General features: G+C 37.6%; 1 protein-coding gene across 1 annotated transcript in view; it reads right to left on the bottom strand.

The window, feature by feature from the left end:
- GPD2 (glycerol-3-phosphate dehydrogenase 2) overlaps window positions 1–13,745 on the bottom strand; it is a 144,021-nt gene that overhangs the window by 53,703 nt on the left and 76,573 nt on the right. The window contains exons 4-6 of the mRNA XM_068968988.1: window positions 10,367–10,491; window positions 8,966–9,063; window positions 7,800–7,963 (exon numbers count right to left, since the gene is read on the bottom strand). Of these exons, the coding sequence (XP_068825089.1) occupies window positions 7,800–7,963; window positions 8,966–9,063; window positions 10,367–10,491 (387 nt within the window). The remainder of the gene's footprint in view (window positions 1–7,799; window positions 7,964–8,965; window positions 9,064–10,366; window positions 10,492–13,745) is intronic.

The following is a 13,745-nucleotide window of genomic DNA, read 5'->3' on the forward strand; positions in this document are numbered from 1 at the left end:
ACACCCAGGTGAGCCCATCCATCCTCAAAACTCTGAGAGAGTCCATTGATATTTTGAGTCACTAAGCTTGGGTGTTGTTTCTTTTGCAGCAACAGATTAATGGGACAGGCCTAAAACCACTGTACAGGAAACACAAGGGAAATGTTTCAAAACCATGAGGAAGGAAACAAAGGAAGGGATGGGAAAGTATTAGTTAAAAAGAATGAATTGGTATACAGAAACCTTAACTAGGATTTTGTTTATTTTATGGGTTTATTTTTTAATTGGGAGCCAATTAAGGTTTGATACTATAGGTGATATGGGATCATGATCAGATATTTGATCTTAAGGAATTACTGTTAAACATTTTAAGTGTGGCTATATTTTAAAGAAAACTCTTAACTTTAAAGCTATAGACTGAAATATCCAAGGATGAATATTTGTCATCTGGGGGCAGCAAACAGGCAGATAGATGAAGCTGGGCCATGAGTTTATTTGTTGAAACTAGAAGTTCATTTTATTACTCTCATTATTTTGCATATGTCTGAAGTTTCCTTTAGTTAAAAATGCAACTATTTGGCTATGTTTTGTTAAAGCATGTAACTGACTTAAAACCTAATGATAGCTGAAAGAAGACATAATGTTATAACTTTTTGTAAAGTTCTTTATGTTTAGCCAAGAAAAAATATTATTTTCACATCATTGCATATCCAAAATATTGATCTAGCTATTTAACTCTGGTTCTGAACTTCTCCTGGAAAACAAGAATCATGATTTCCATATTCCAATATATGCTGAGTTTGATCAACTAAGACAATTTATGGGGGAAAAAATCTTTTGAAAACCGTACTCTGCTAAGCAAATGCAAAACATTATTGGTAGTGGAGACCACATGTTTGCCCTGATATTTGGAATATATGCAGTGAGCCCTCTCAAAATCTGTAAGCTCAGAACTCTGTCCTTAATGCATTTGGATCTAATACTAGTCATAGTGCTTAGAAAACAGAACCTTCAGAAAGATTTTTTGGATGAAGGAGTAAACTGGAGGAAAGAGGGCGTGGAAATTTTTGATACACTTGCTTTACCTTTGATCCTGCATCTTTTTTAAAAGCTCAATTAAGCAACAGAATGTGAGAGAGAAGTTATCTTTCTGCGACCCCACCAGAAGTAGTTGTTCAAACAACATTTACATATATATCCTTCTACTGATGAATTTTAGCATTGTTTTTAAGCTTTTAGATGCAGAGTTATGAATTACTATCTCAAAATGAATTACTATCTCAGTATGCTACACCTGATCAAACCTACTTTTGTGTGCTTTTGACTTTCTTCAAAAAAAAAAAAAACTAATTATAAGAGAATAAATTTAATATATGATGGTATTTAATACATGATGGTCAAGTGAGCAGTAAACAATTGCAAGCTTTCCTAGGGGCTATTTTGCTCTGTCTCACCATCAGGAAGCTAAAGCATATGTTGGATGTTAGCCTGGGTGGACACAAATGTGCCCTATTTACTCAAGGTTTCCTTTGAAGCCACAATTTATAAGTTTTGTTTCTTAGGGGTACATGTCAAACTTCATTTAGCATTAGTTGGTATCCAGATACACTGAATAGCAAAAAGGCAGCATTGCAGGGCAAAATATATGACTGCTATATGAGCAATAATGTCAGTTTCATTTATGTATCTCACAAAAAACAAGAAGAGAAATACAATGGAAAAGCTGACAGGAGGAAATCAAGATAAAAATTATTCACTAAATTTATTTAAGTGTAAAACTTCATATAGACAGGGAAAATATTAAAACTAATAGGTTTTAAATCAACATCTAAGAAGTTGATAATTTTAGAGTAAGTTCTTTTAAAAAGTGTTCTTTAACCCTTAAATTTCAAATAAATTTCAAAGAATATATACTTACGTAAAACATATGTATGTGCACAATATTTTCCTTTTTCCTAAGAATGTTTTGCAAATTTTCTGGAAGAATCTGCAGATTTTAAATATATATATATATATAATATACATATATAAATATATATGAGGACATTTGTGGAATTGATGCTTTGCTTTAGAATATTTTTGTGAAAAGCTGAAGTTTGATGGTTGATACAATATGCATAAAATTGACCCAAATAAAACAATTAAATTTAAATAAATTTAAATTTAAATAATTTTATACTTAAAAAGCTATTTTTATTTATATTTATTAATATTTATTAATTTATATTTATTATTTGAGGCTCAAAACACTTCATGAGCAACACATTATAAACTAAATTCATAGATGTGCAGCTCAAAACTCAATAAGGTTTGTAAACTTAAGCCATCTAACTTTCATAGTATTGACTGCTTCAATTGCACTTCGTTGTTTAGTCGCTCAGTCGTGTCTGACTCTTTGTGACCCAATGTACTTGTAGCCTGCCAAGCCCCTCTGTCCATAGGATTTCCCAGACAAGGATACTGGAGTGGGTGGGTTGCCATTTCCTCCTCCAGGGGATCTTCCTGACTCAGGGATTGAACCCACGTCTCTTGCATTGGCAGGCAGGTTGCTTACCGCTGAGCCACCATGACAATCTGGAAAGCATTTTACAAGTATGATTGCTTACAAATGTAAGACAAGTTATCATACCATCTTCAACATATATTTTCTAAGACTCATCCCTGTTGTTCAGCTTAGCTTAGTTCATTCACTTTCAATGCTCTATTTTACTCCATTATGTGAATACACTATAGGTTACTTATTCATTTGTCTCTTGCTAGATATTTGAATTATTTTGCTTTTTGAAGTTATTCCCAGTGCTGCAATAAACTTTTTGTCCATATCTCCTGGTTGCCACATGTAAGAGTTTCTCTGTGATTTATACTTTAAATGATGACAAATTACTAACCCAGTGGTACAAAAAAGAAAAATCAAGTTGAGTAATCCAGAAGTAGAGTAAATGTCAACACATAACTCCAATATGGACATTTATTTATAAATTGCATACTTGTACTATTGTACATATATATATATAATAGCCATTTAAACTATATGTAAAAAAAGACATTTCTAAGGAATTTGATAGAAACAGGTCTAAGTAAAAGTCCAAAAATACTCTTCCTTACCCCCAGTCGAGGTCTTGTGCAACCCAGGAGGTTTACACAACCACTTTAGAATCACCATAACAACCTCACAAGAACTGTATTAAGAAGCACAGAGACAAACTTGCATAATGGCATGGCTATTTCATTTGTAAATCCATACTAGTTGGTTATTTATTGTATCTATTTCTGTTCTGAGGAAATCAATGTATCTGTCAGATTTAAAGCAGATAACACCCAATTATAGTTCAACAACTGTGTTTACAAATAATGTACATGAGGATTAAAGGCACCATCTTTAGGTTTGACTTATGCTCCAAAAACAAAATGAAACAAAAATGAAAACACAAGACCAAAAAAAAGAAAAAAAGATCACCTTTGTGTTACTGAGTAATTGATTTTTCTTTCCTTTTTTTTAAAGCTTTCAAACTAGATAAAACCAACACCTTAAAAGACTTGTCTTTAACCCAGGCTTTCTTTTATTAAAGTATACAATTGTGTGTACATGCCTAGAGGAATAATAGTTTGTTCCTAACAAAAGAGTCTGGATTCCACAATATGCCTTTAGCCAGAGGCATCGTTCCCCAAAGCACACAGCTAACTGCATCTCCTGCTGTACCTGTAACAATTTAATTGTATAAGTCAGCCTAGTCAAGCATCTCCAGCTCATGACTGGGAGACATGAAATTCATTGTCATTATTGTCCCTGTCATTTTGGATCATTATATCCTGCTGCAGAATTTTCCTCACTTCAGTGCATTTTTACCTCCAGGAGTCAGGGATTATAGCTGAGGTTGGGGTGGGGGCAGGACCGTGAACTACATTTACCTCGGGGGAGCCAGAGATTAAATTGGCTTTGCTCTCTCACAAGCTGAATTCATCTATTTGTATGCTGTGAGTTTTAGGCTGGAATAAAAATGAATATTCTAGTGAAACTTGGGTTTCAATTCCCCCTTTGAAACACGGCTGTAACCAACTTTTATTTACATTAGGAAAGCCAATGTAATTTCTCGTAGGTTGCTATTTTCATATGCGCATAAGGAATACTTAAGGGCATCATCGAGTATGAAATAACAGATATCTCTCTCTGTCACTGCCTGGACTCTCAGAAGGAAGTATTTAAAGCTGTAATTTTGTTCTCCAGTTGCATCTTAACAGAAGCTTAATGGGGGTATCTTCTAGTTTTAAATATTTAATGACTTTTAATTATATCTCATTTTCTGTGTACTGGATTGGATGAGTGAAGTTCAACTAGAATGGCAGCAAAGATCTCTGGGATCAAGCAGAGTAACGCTGACAGAGGAAGACAAGTAAGTTTCCGCGGAAACCGGCAAATCGTCCATAGCTGGCTCAAGAACCTCACAGCCCGCCAAGTCACCTGAGCCTGCCGTGCCTTAAGTACTTCTTGCTGATGTGGGAAGAGTTCCAACAGTCACCAACCTACACACAGAAACCCACGATCAGTGGTAATGGCCACAGGCCGGTACAGCTGGTCACTCTCTGGTAGGACGGGAACAGGGACAGAGGAAAAACACTGGGACTAGTCTCAGGCAGAAAACCAGTAAGATGGCTGTATTGCTTTCTCTAACGTAATACGAAAAAGAAAATATAACCTGGTATGCCACTTCCTACCCCAACTTTCACTTCAGAGGGATTTTACTGAAAAATCTGACATCTACTTTGTTTACACAGTCTGTGAGGTCACAAAGAGTCAGACACCACTGCGCATAGCACAGCATACTGAAAAAAGATGGTGGTTATTCCTCCATATATGTGAGTTTGTTTTTCAGAGGTTAATGAAATATGGCAAGCACAGAATAGCCACTGTAATTACCACATTAACAGAATCCCTTTGCTCTACACCTGAAACTAACATGACACTGTAAACCAACTCTATTCCAATTTAAAAAATTAGTAAAAGATACCCTCTGCCCTACAGCCATCAAACTCAAATCCTACCCTCTTTCCTATTCCTTGGCAACCAGAGTGTTTCCATATCTGTGTAAATATGCCTAATCTGAACATTTCATATAAATGAATCATGTGGAAAAAAAAAAGTATGTGGTCAAAGATGTAAACTTCTAGTAATAAGATAAATAAGTTCTGGAGATGTAATATGTAGCATGTTGTGCTGTGCTGTGCTGAGTCTGACACTTTGGATCCCATGGACTGTAGCCTACCAGGCTCCTCTGTCTATGGCAATTCTCCAGACAAGAACACTGGAGTGGGTTGCCATGCCCTCCTCCAGGGGATCTTCCCAACCTAGGGATCAACCCAGGTCTCCCGCATTGCAGGAAGATTCTTTACCATCTGAGCCACCAGGGAAGCCCAAGAACACAGCAGTGGGTAGCCTATCCCTTCTCCAGGGGATCTTCCCGACCCAGGAATTGAACTGGGGTTTCCTGCATGGTTATGTTGTTGTTATTGTTAAGAAAGGTTTATCTTATAAATTACAGTGTTCAGAATTCAACTGCAATGGTATATGCTTAAGTATTTTTTCCTTTCTGAAGTACTTTGGTAGCAGGATAATAATGCTATTTTTCTGGTTAAAGAGTAAGTCCTCCTTTCCTTGCTCTGAGCACACATTTATTACATTTAATTCCTTTCTATATGCTCCTTTCTACCTTATTTGCATGTTGTTATTTAATTTGCTCATCACACCATTAGTTGTAGCAAGAGTTGCCCTACCTGTGAATACAGCTGTGAAACTGGAGAGCTACACTGTTTCCCATGGCTGTTTTGTCTTGCCTCAAGCATGACATAGTTGGACCTACATCATTTCAGAACAAGATTAAAAAAGAAACTATTTCCAGTGACTAGAATGATTTTTACTTTTTCAAGACTTGGGTTTCACAATCAATTTTCAAATATCAATTTGAAATTCTTTTTAAAAATAATTTTTAAACTTTTCAGTAATCTTTGCTAAACTCATAATTTTTCAATCTATAACAAGCTATAAAAGCCAAATTGTAAATTAAAGAAATTCTCCTTCCTCTGATTTTAATATGATAATGTTTCTCCTGTATTATGTGACATAGATTTCCCTTGGTTTCTCTATGTAGAATCAATAAGAATCTATAATTCATAACAATATCAAACCAACATACGACAGGACACCACAAATTCAAATATGATATCCATTAATATTCCCCTCAAGGAGATTCAGATATGCACAAGCTACAAAATAAAAAGAACAAATAAAAGTAGTTTGTGTTCAGTAGGTCACGTGGTAGAGAAAATGGCCAAGTACTTGAGAGAGTTTGTATGGGAGGGATTAAAATTAAGAGGCAAAGGGCACAAACATTTTCATGGCAGGATGGGCAGGGGTCCATTTGCAGAATGCCTTCTGATTCCTCCTGTACCAAAAACCTCTTTAATGTAATCACCCAACAAACTACAATGGATTAACGTTAAGGGTTTGAAGAAGGGAAAGAAAATTCAGTTAAGATTGTCCTTTAACATGAGATTCAATCAGGGGCACCAAAAAAGTAGTTAAGTGGCCCCCTGTGGTGTTTAGATGCTGCAAGGCACTGTAAACTGCATTTTCTGGCTTTTAACGTTTGTCAAAGACCCTTAACATTTTTCTAACATTGTTGCTCCTAACATATCTTCTTGAGTTTGTCTCCATTGCCCCATCTTCATGTATACATTTTGCATTCATACATGAAAGCCTGACAGATAGCTAAATTGATTCAGAAACCTAACGCTGAGGAGAAACAAAGGGGGTAGCCTAAAAGATATCCCACATTATGAAGTATAAATATCAAAGTTTCCTGAAAAAAGAAAAAAACAAAATACATCTTCATACTAAGAGTTTAGATATCTAACACTAAATACATAAGATCACGTAGTGGGATTTTAAAAACTCACTGAGCTATAGGGCCTAAGCTATCCTTTGTGTTGCAAAATTTCTAAGACTTTTTGAATGTGTACAGTTATCTGTGTCCAGCTATTTATTTATAAACAGATATTCCTGGACTATTTTCCAATTCCATTCTCCCTTAAAAAACGCAGTAAAATTTCACAAACAGCTTTTCCTGTGATGTTTTGTGTTGTATTGTGGTTCATCTGGAGCTATGTTAAGTGGTTAGTTCCTTCAAATAAAAGTGTACAAAACTGTATTTGTTAACACACACACAAACACAATGAATTAACACTGAACACAAGGCAAATGGGTACTAGATAATGTCACTGTTAGAAAACATCTAATAACAATAAAATAAGCATTAAAAACTGAGGGACTGAAGGAAAAAAAAAACAACAGACTGGTTTAACAGATGCAATGTTCGTCTACCTTCATCACATAAATTATATGTTCAAGAATTGTGTCCTGTGCAAAATATGAACATGTCCATTTCAGCCCAGAGGCATTTTTCTCTAGGCTTATAACCCCTTGAAAATAGAGGTTTCATCTAGAAAACCTAACAGATCCTCAGCTGCTTTCAACATTATAATATATTCATAAGGCAAGCGTTCACTGGCAAACATATAACAAATTAAATGGCATGAAGGTTGGGGCCCAAAATGCACAATGATGGAAAACAGACCAAACCAACCATGAGATTCAAAGTCGAAGGAATATTCAAGACCGAGTGATGTTAAAAGCAAAACATTACTTGCAGAGTGCACATGTGTGTTTGTGTGTTGTGTAAGATTAGCATTAATCAGTATGCAAAACTATCTCATTAAGAATACACTGTAACGGTCATGAGTATCTTGAAAAAACAAAAATCATGTACCATCATAGTAGACAATTGCTCCCACCAGTTTGTCCTTCTGAAGCATTGGGAAATGCTCAAGGGCTCTTGATTTGCTGAGGACATAACTGCTTTTCAGGCAATTACTTCCAGCAACCAGATCATATAGCTTGATTCCTACCCAGTAGTATGGTAACTGCCACCACCTACAGCATAAAGAGGGGAAAAGGTTTCTTTACAAACAGGGTACAGAATGTCACTTTATATGACACTTTTTATTAAGAAAAGCCAAGTATATCTAGAAGTATACTGCATAAGAAACAAGAGAAGCGCCTTCCTGTTCTGAGACCAGCCCAGCTGAATTACATACATAAATGAATCATCTCGAAGGCAGTGGTTCTGGACCTGACTGCATATTAGACTCTCTAGGGAGGATCAAAAATAAACATAGATGCCTGGATCTTGTGTTCCTAGAGATCAACTGAACTAGACTAGGGTAAAGACCAGAGTGACTCTAGTGTACATCCAGGGTAGAGACTCATTGACTTCAGATATCTCAAGCCACCTATGACAAAATACAGACAAAAATTATAAAATTTGTTTCTAGACTCCACAACACTCATGCAGCTAACAGAGCTACATAATCCTATATGTCCTATTATCTGTATTCCAGTTTAAGTCAACTTGATGGATAGCTCCAACAATATTCAGAAAATTGGGTTTAATAATTTACAATTATCTGACACCTACAAACCAAATTTCAGGTGTGGTTAACTCAGAAATGTAAAATGACACAAAATGGCTTAGGGTTTGGAGTTGACATATGGCAGCTCAGGTTTTGCAGCAGGACTCACTCTGGCTCTGCATTTTAGTCTGCAAATGGCCCTCTTATGTTCCCCAGTGCAAGTGCAGCTGTTCCTCTATACACTCTCAGAAACTGGAGTTTAAAACGACTGATCATATAAACAGAACACAAGCCACTGTGCCTTCAAGATCTAGCCCTCAGAGGTGAGTTGGCAGAGAGTAATTTAGAAAAAGTCACACTTTTTAAAATACAACAAAGGAAAATATTTTTAAAGGATTATAAGATTAGGACCAATTACAACTACTTTAAGAAATATACATTGAGGAACTTCTGCCATTAAAACTGGGTTGTTCTATTGGCCTCGGATAAGCAAAGAGTATACTGATGATACCAAAAGGCTTACTTGTAAACTGGAAGCATAATAGGCAATGGAGCTGATAAATGGGGAGCAATTTCCAGCAGGTTGGCACGCTCATGAAGGGCTTCTTTTACCATCCTGTACTGAAAAGCAAAACAGAGAAAATTAGTTTGGCAGTAACAGATCATAATATTTTCAAATGGCAAATAGACACCCTGCCAACTGATTGATACACAGAAACCTCTCTACCTCTGAGTGAGGATGGCTCCCTCCTAATCAAATTTCTAATAATACATCATGCTGTCAAACTGAAAGATTTTTTAGAAATCTTAACTGTATTTGCATAGGAGAAAAACATGCTGTCAGAGTTCCCAGGTGTAAGATATTTTCCTGACTTGAGTTACAAGATTATTGTAACAATTTATCTTGCATTGTCTGTATTGTCCCTTTCTCAGTCCCGCATAATATTTTCTCATGTAAGAGATAACAGATTGTTCAAATTCATGTTAAACGTTTCTTCTTGCCTCCACTAGCCCAAGCAGACATAGTACTTAGGAGTTGCATGGTATTTTACAAATGATCATGAAAAAGCTTTTGTCTTTAGTTATCATTATCCCTCTCTGAAGACCTAGCATTACTATCATAATACTAATTTTTACAAATGAGAAAACTGAGGCTCATAGAAATTGAATACATAAGTTATAGCACATCACAAGCATCTGATTCTAAACCCTATGCTCTTTTCTTTACGTCCATCAAGGTCCTAAACAGACATGTAAGGAAAGGGGACAGAGTCAAAACTGACAATGTCAAGTTAGTGCTGGTGTGTTTTTCATGGACGAAAAGCAGATAGGGAGTTCAGCTGATTTTTTTTTTACCCCCTCTGGGAAATGTCATCTTCCACACTGCCTTGGCAGTTTTCAAATGGTGGCAGACTGGACACAACAAAGTGTGACATAAAAAAAAAAAGCATGACTCAGATCATCTTTTCCTTCAGAATATGTCAGTGACAATATGCAGTGTGACTGCATTTGCAGTTAAGATCAATTTAATACTCCTCATGTATTACAACAGAGCTCCCCTGAACCTGCTTGGGAAGTAGCAATTTGGTGGCCACTGGTCAGAAAAACAAAACAAAAAACAATCACAACTGTTAAAAGGTAACACATCCAAAAGTGATTTTGTAAATCTGCTACTTTGACATGTCTGTGTAGAAAAGGACCCTGGTTATTCATGAATGTGTTGCTACAGGAAAAAACAACAACAACAACAACAAAAAAAAAAACTGACACACCTCTCCTGAAAGACACTCCAGCAGAATATACTAACTAGGTAGTTCCAATAGGAAGAAATGTTAAAGGCCATTAAAAAAAAAAAAACTGATTTAATTGGGTAGAAAAAAAGCATAGTAACAATTTTTGTTTAACAACCAGCATACACAATTACCTGCTCAATATCCAACTTCATGATAGCCTTCTGAAGATATCTCACACCACCATGGATCAATTTAGTGCTTCTGCTGCTGGTCCCCGATGAGAAATCATCTCTTTCTACAAGGGCTGTTTTTAGTCCTGTGTAACCAGAAAACCAAATTAACTTCTTAAATTACACAATTTGTATGTAATTCATTAAAGGCACTTCTCCAGGGTAGAGACAATCACAAGAAAAATTACTCTGAACATGGATAAATTTGTATTCAAAGTGCAGTACACTGTCTATATTATAATGAAGAGATTTTAGTCTCTTCCTGGGGGAAAAGTCAAACCAGAACTAGAAGCATATTAAACTGTGAATGAATCACAACTAGAAAATATTACAGTGCAATTTCATGGCAGTAATATACTCTGGTGGGTTTTGAGGGTTGAAGGGAAGACTGGCACCCATCTTTATCCATGTAGAGTTAACTCAGTATTGTTACGATGCCTTCTGGAACTGACATTTAACTCCTCACTACAAGAGCCCAGACATGTGCCAGCCTCTCAACTTCAGTCAACTCTCATGCACGTGTGTTAAGTTGCTTCAGTCATGTCTGACTTTTTGTGACGCTATGGACTGTAGTCCACCAGGTTCCTCTGTCCATGGGGTTCTCCAGGCAAGAATCCTGGAATGGATTGTCATTGCCCTCCTCTAGGGGATCTTCCTGACCCAGGGACCAAACCCGCATCTCTGGCACTTCCTGCATTGCCAGGCAGATTCTTTACCACCAGTGCCACCCGGAAAGCCCCAACTCTAACGCATCAACCATGAATCTAGACTAGCCGTCCACAGGCACGTTCCTCTTGCCAGAGTGGTGTGAGAGTGGGTATAAAACAGGAAAAGAGATCAAAGACATCAAAACAGAAGAAAAAGAGGATAACCTCTGATGTTGAGTTTACAGTCTAACTGAAGACATGCAAGCACAATACTGTAGAATTACAAAGAAAAATACATGCCAGGACAAATTAACCCAGTACAGAGTATCCATGAGTAAAGACAATATTTTTGGGAAAGGTGAGGCTGAATAAGGACAAGTCATTCCACCCTCCTTTCTCTTTGAGAGTTGCAATATATCTCTTAGGAATGAAATAAGTTTTGTTTTGTTTTCTTGCAGACACACCTCTGCCTCTTCAGGATTGGGAGGACCAACAGTACTATGAGTCCCATACGCTAGTTACAAATGAAATCCAAAACTTCAAAAGACCCAAAGTATACATCAACAAGAAGCCAGGAGGAATTTTCATGGCTTGGCATACTCTTGGGGGATGAGAGAATGTCGTAGGGTCCAATTACAATGAGAATATGTAACTGGAGCAGTTTGGGCTCACAAAGCTCATATAAGAGAACCTGTGCATGCATTCAATTCAGAGCCATTTATTACATTTAATACCAAAGGGTCGTTTTTATAACTTTTTAACAGTTTAAATATCGTACCCAAATGTCATCATAAAATCAGGGCAATTCCCTTGACTCAAAAGGACAAAATATTTGGAAACTGTGGAGAGAAAAGTAGAGAACTTTGATTCAAGGGCAAAACTGTTAATGCTCTAATGAACTAGCAAAATAACACAGAAATTACAGGTATCATAGATCCAGATCACTCTTTTTAAGCATTTATGCCAGAAAAAGATACGTAGAGTTCTCAACTATGAAAATGCTAGCAATATTTAGTTAATTTGGTACAGGATGTATTAAACACATAAAAATATTTCATGTTAGTACATATTTTTGAGAGCCTAAGTGCCAGCGAAAGTCCTGGTGTTAGAAATGAAATAGACATGGACCAAGCTGTTTAGCAGCTCCCAACCAAAAGAGAGGCAAGTGAACAAAATGAAGCAAAGTTTCATGGGTGTTTCATTTGAAAATGCAGTGGACTCTTATCTTAAAGGCGGTCAAAAATTAAACTCAGAATATAAACCCCAAATTGCTTAGTGGCGATTACATTTGCAATCTCTTTAAGAATGCACTGTGTTGATGAGTTCTATCAACTTTACTTAGTAAATCCAACACAGACTTCTTCTTCCAGCACTAAAATATACCATTTTTTCTTCAGTTGAAGATCAGATGAGGGAGTTGACTTTCAAACGGCATTTAAGAGCCAGATTATTTAAAACACACCTCTCTTCCAGTCTTAGAAGCAGTCGTGGCATTAAGATGCCCACACCATGAGAGGCAGGGACATCAGACTGAGAGAAGAGAAGCAGTCTTCCATCCAGCCCCTGGCTGCCACCTACCCAGAGGTACCCACAGGCTGTGGGAGAAGATGCTTAATCCCCACTCAGCCTCCCTTCCTAGTATGTAACCCCCTCCCCTAGAGTGTGGACTGGACCTGGCATCTTATTCTAATCAACAGACTACAGCCTCGATGATGGCTGGCCACTTCCGTGGTTAGATTATGAGAAGCTGTGACCTCCTCTCAGATGAAGCAAGCTGTCTTGTTCTGAGTTAAGGAACCCATGGATCCCCCAGTCAACAGGTCACAAGGAACTGAGGCCTCAGTCCAATAACTTGTACGGCTCTGAATCATGTCAACATCCATGTCAATTGCTAGAAAGCACTGCAGCTTGTCAGCTTGTGAGAGACTGAGAGTCAGAGGGCCCAGGTAGATTCCTGACTCACGGACACTGTGTGGGAAAAAAATATTCTTGTTTGAGGTCACAAAATTTGGGGGGTATTTTATGGATGGGGCTTCCCTGGTGGTTCAGATGGTAAAGAATCTGCCTGCAATGCAGGAGACCTGGGTTTGATTCCTGGGTTAGGAAGATGGTCTGGAGAAGGGAATGGCTGCCCACTCCAGTATTCTTGCCTGGAGAATTTCATGGAGACAGAGGAGCCTGGCGGGCTACAGTCCATGAGGCTCCAAAGAGTTGGACACAACTGAGTGACTAACTTTCACTTTCTTTATGGATGACACAATTGTTGTGGTCCGGGCATGGGTTGGAAAAGAATTTCCAGACATGAGACAGAATGAGAGGGAAATAAAGTTTACTACAGTGGGAGACGCTGTTCTAACAGTGGGCCAGCTCAAGGGAGAAGCAACGTGGAACAAAGGTCCTTAGTCCACTTTTACACCCAGGGTACAAGGAGTGAGATGGGGGTCTTGTGGGTCATTTGCTGATTGGATGAGGCATGAATACTGGGTAGGGGAAGAGCAGGGCAAATAAATACCTTCTCCCTATGGAGTAGGAGGGGAGACAGGTTATACTGTCCCATTAATAGTTACCACATGGGGGAGGGAAGGACGATATGGGTCTGTTTTTTCCATTCCTGCATTCCAAGACCCTCCTTGGTTTTATCTGCTCTTTTGTCCTTGGGTCACCACGTTCCTCCCTCTCTTTATGTTTACGGC

The sequence above is a fragment of the Capricornis sumatraensis genome, chromosome 3 (genome assembly GCF_032405125.1).
Source record: "Capricornis sumatraensis isolate serow.1 chromosome 3, serow.2, whole genome shotgun sequence".
NCBI classification, from domain to species: domain Eukaryota; kingdom Metazoa; phylum Chordata; class Mammalia; order Artiodactyla; family Bovidae; genus Capricornis; species Capricornis sumatraensis.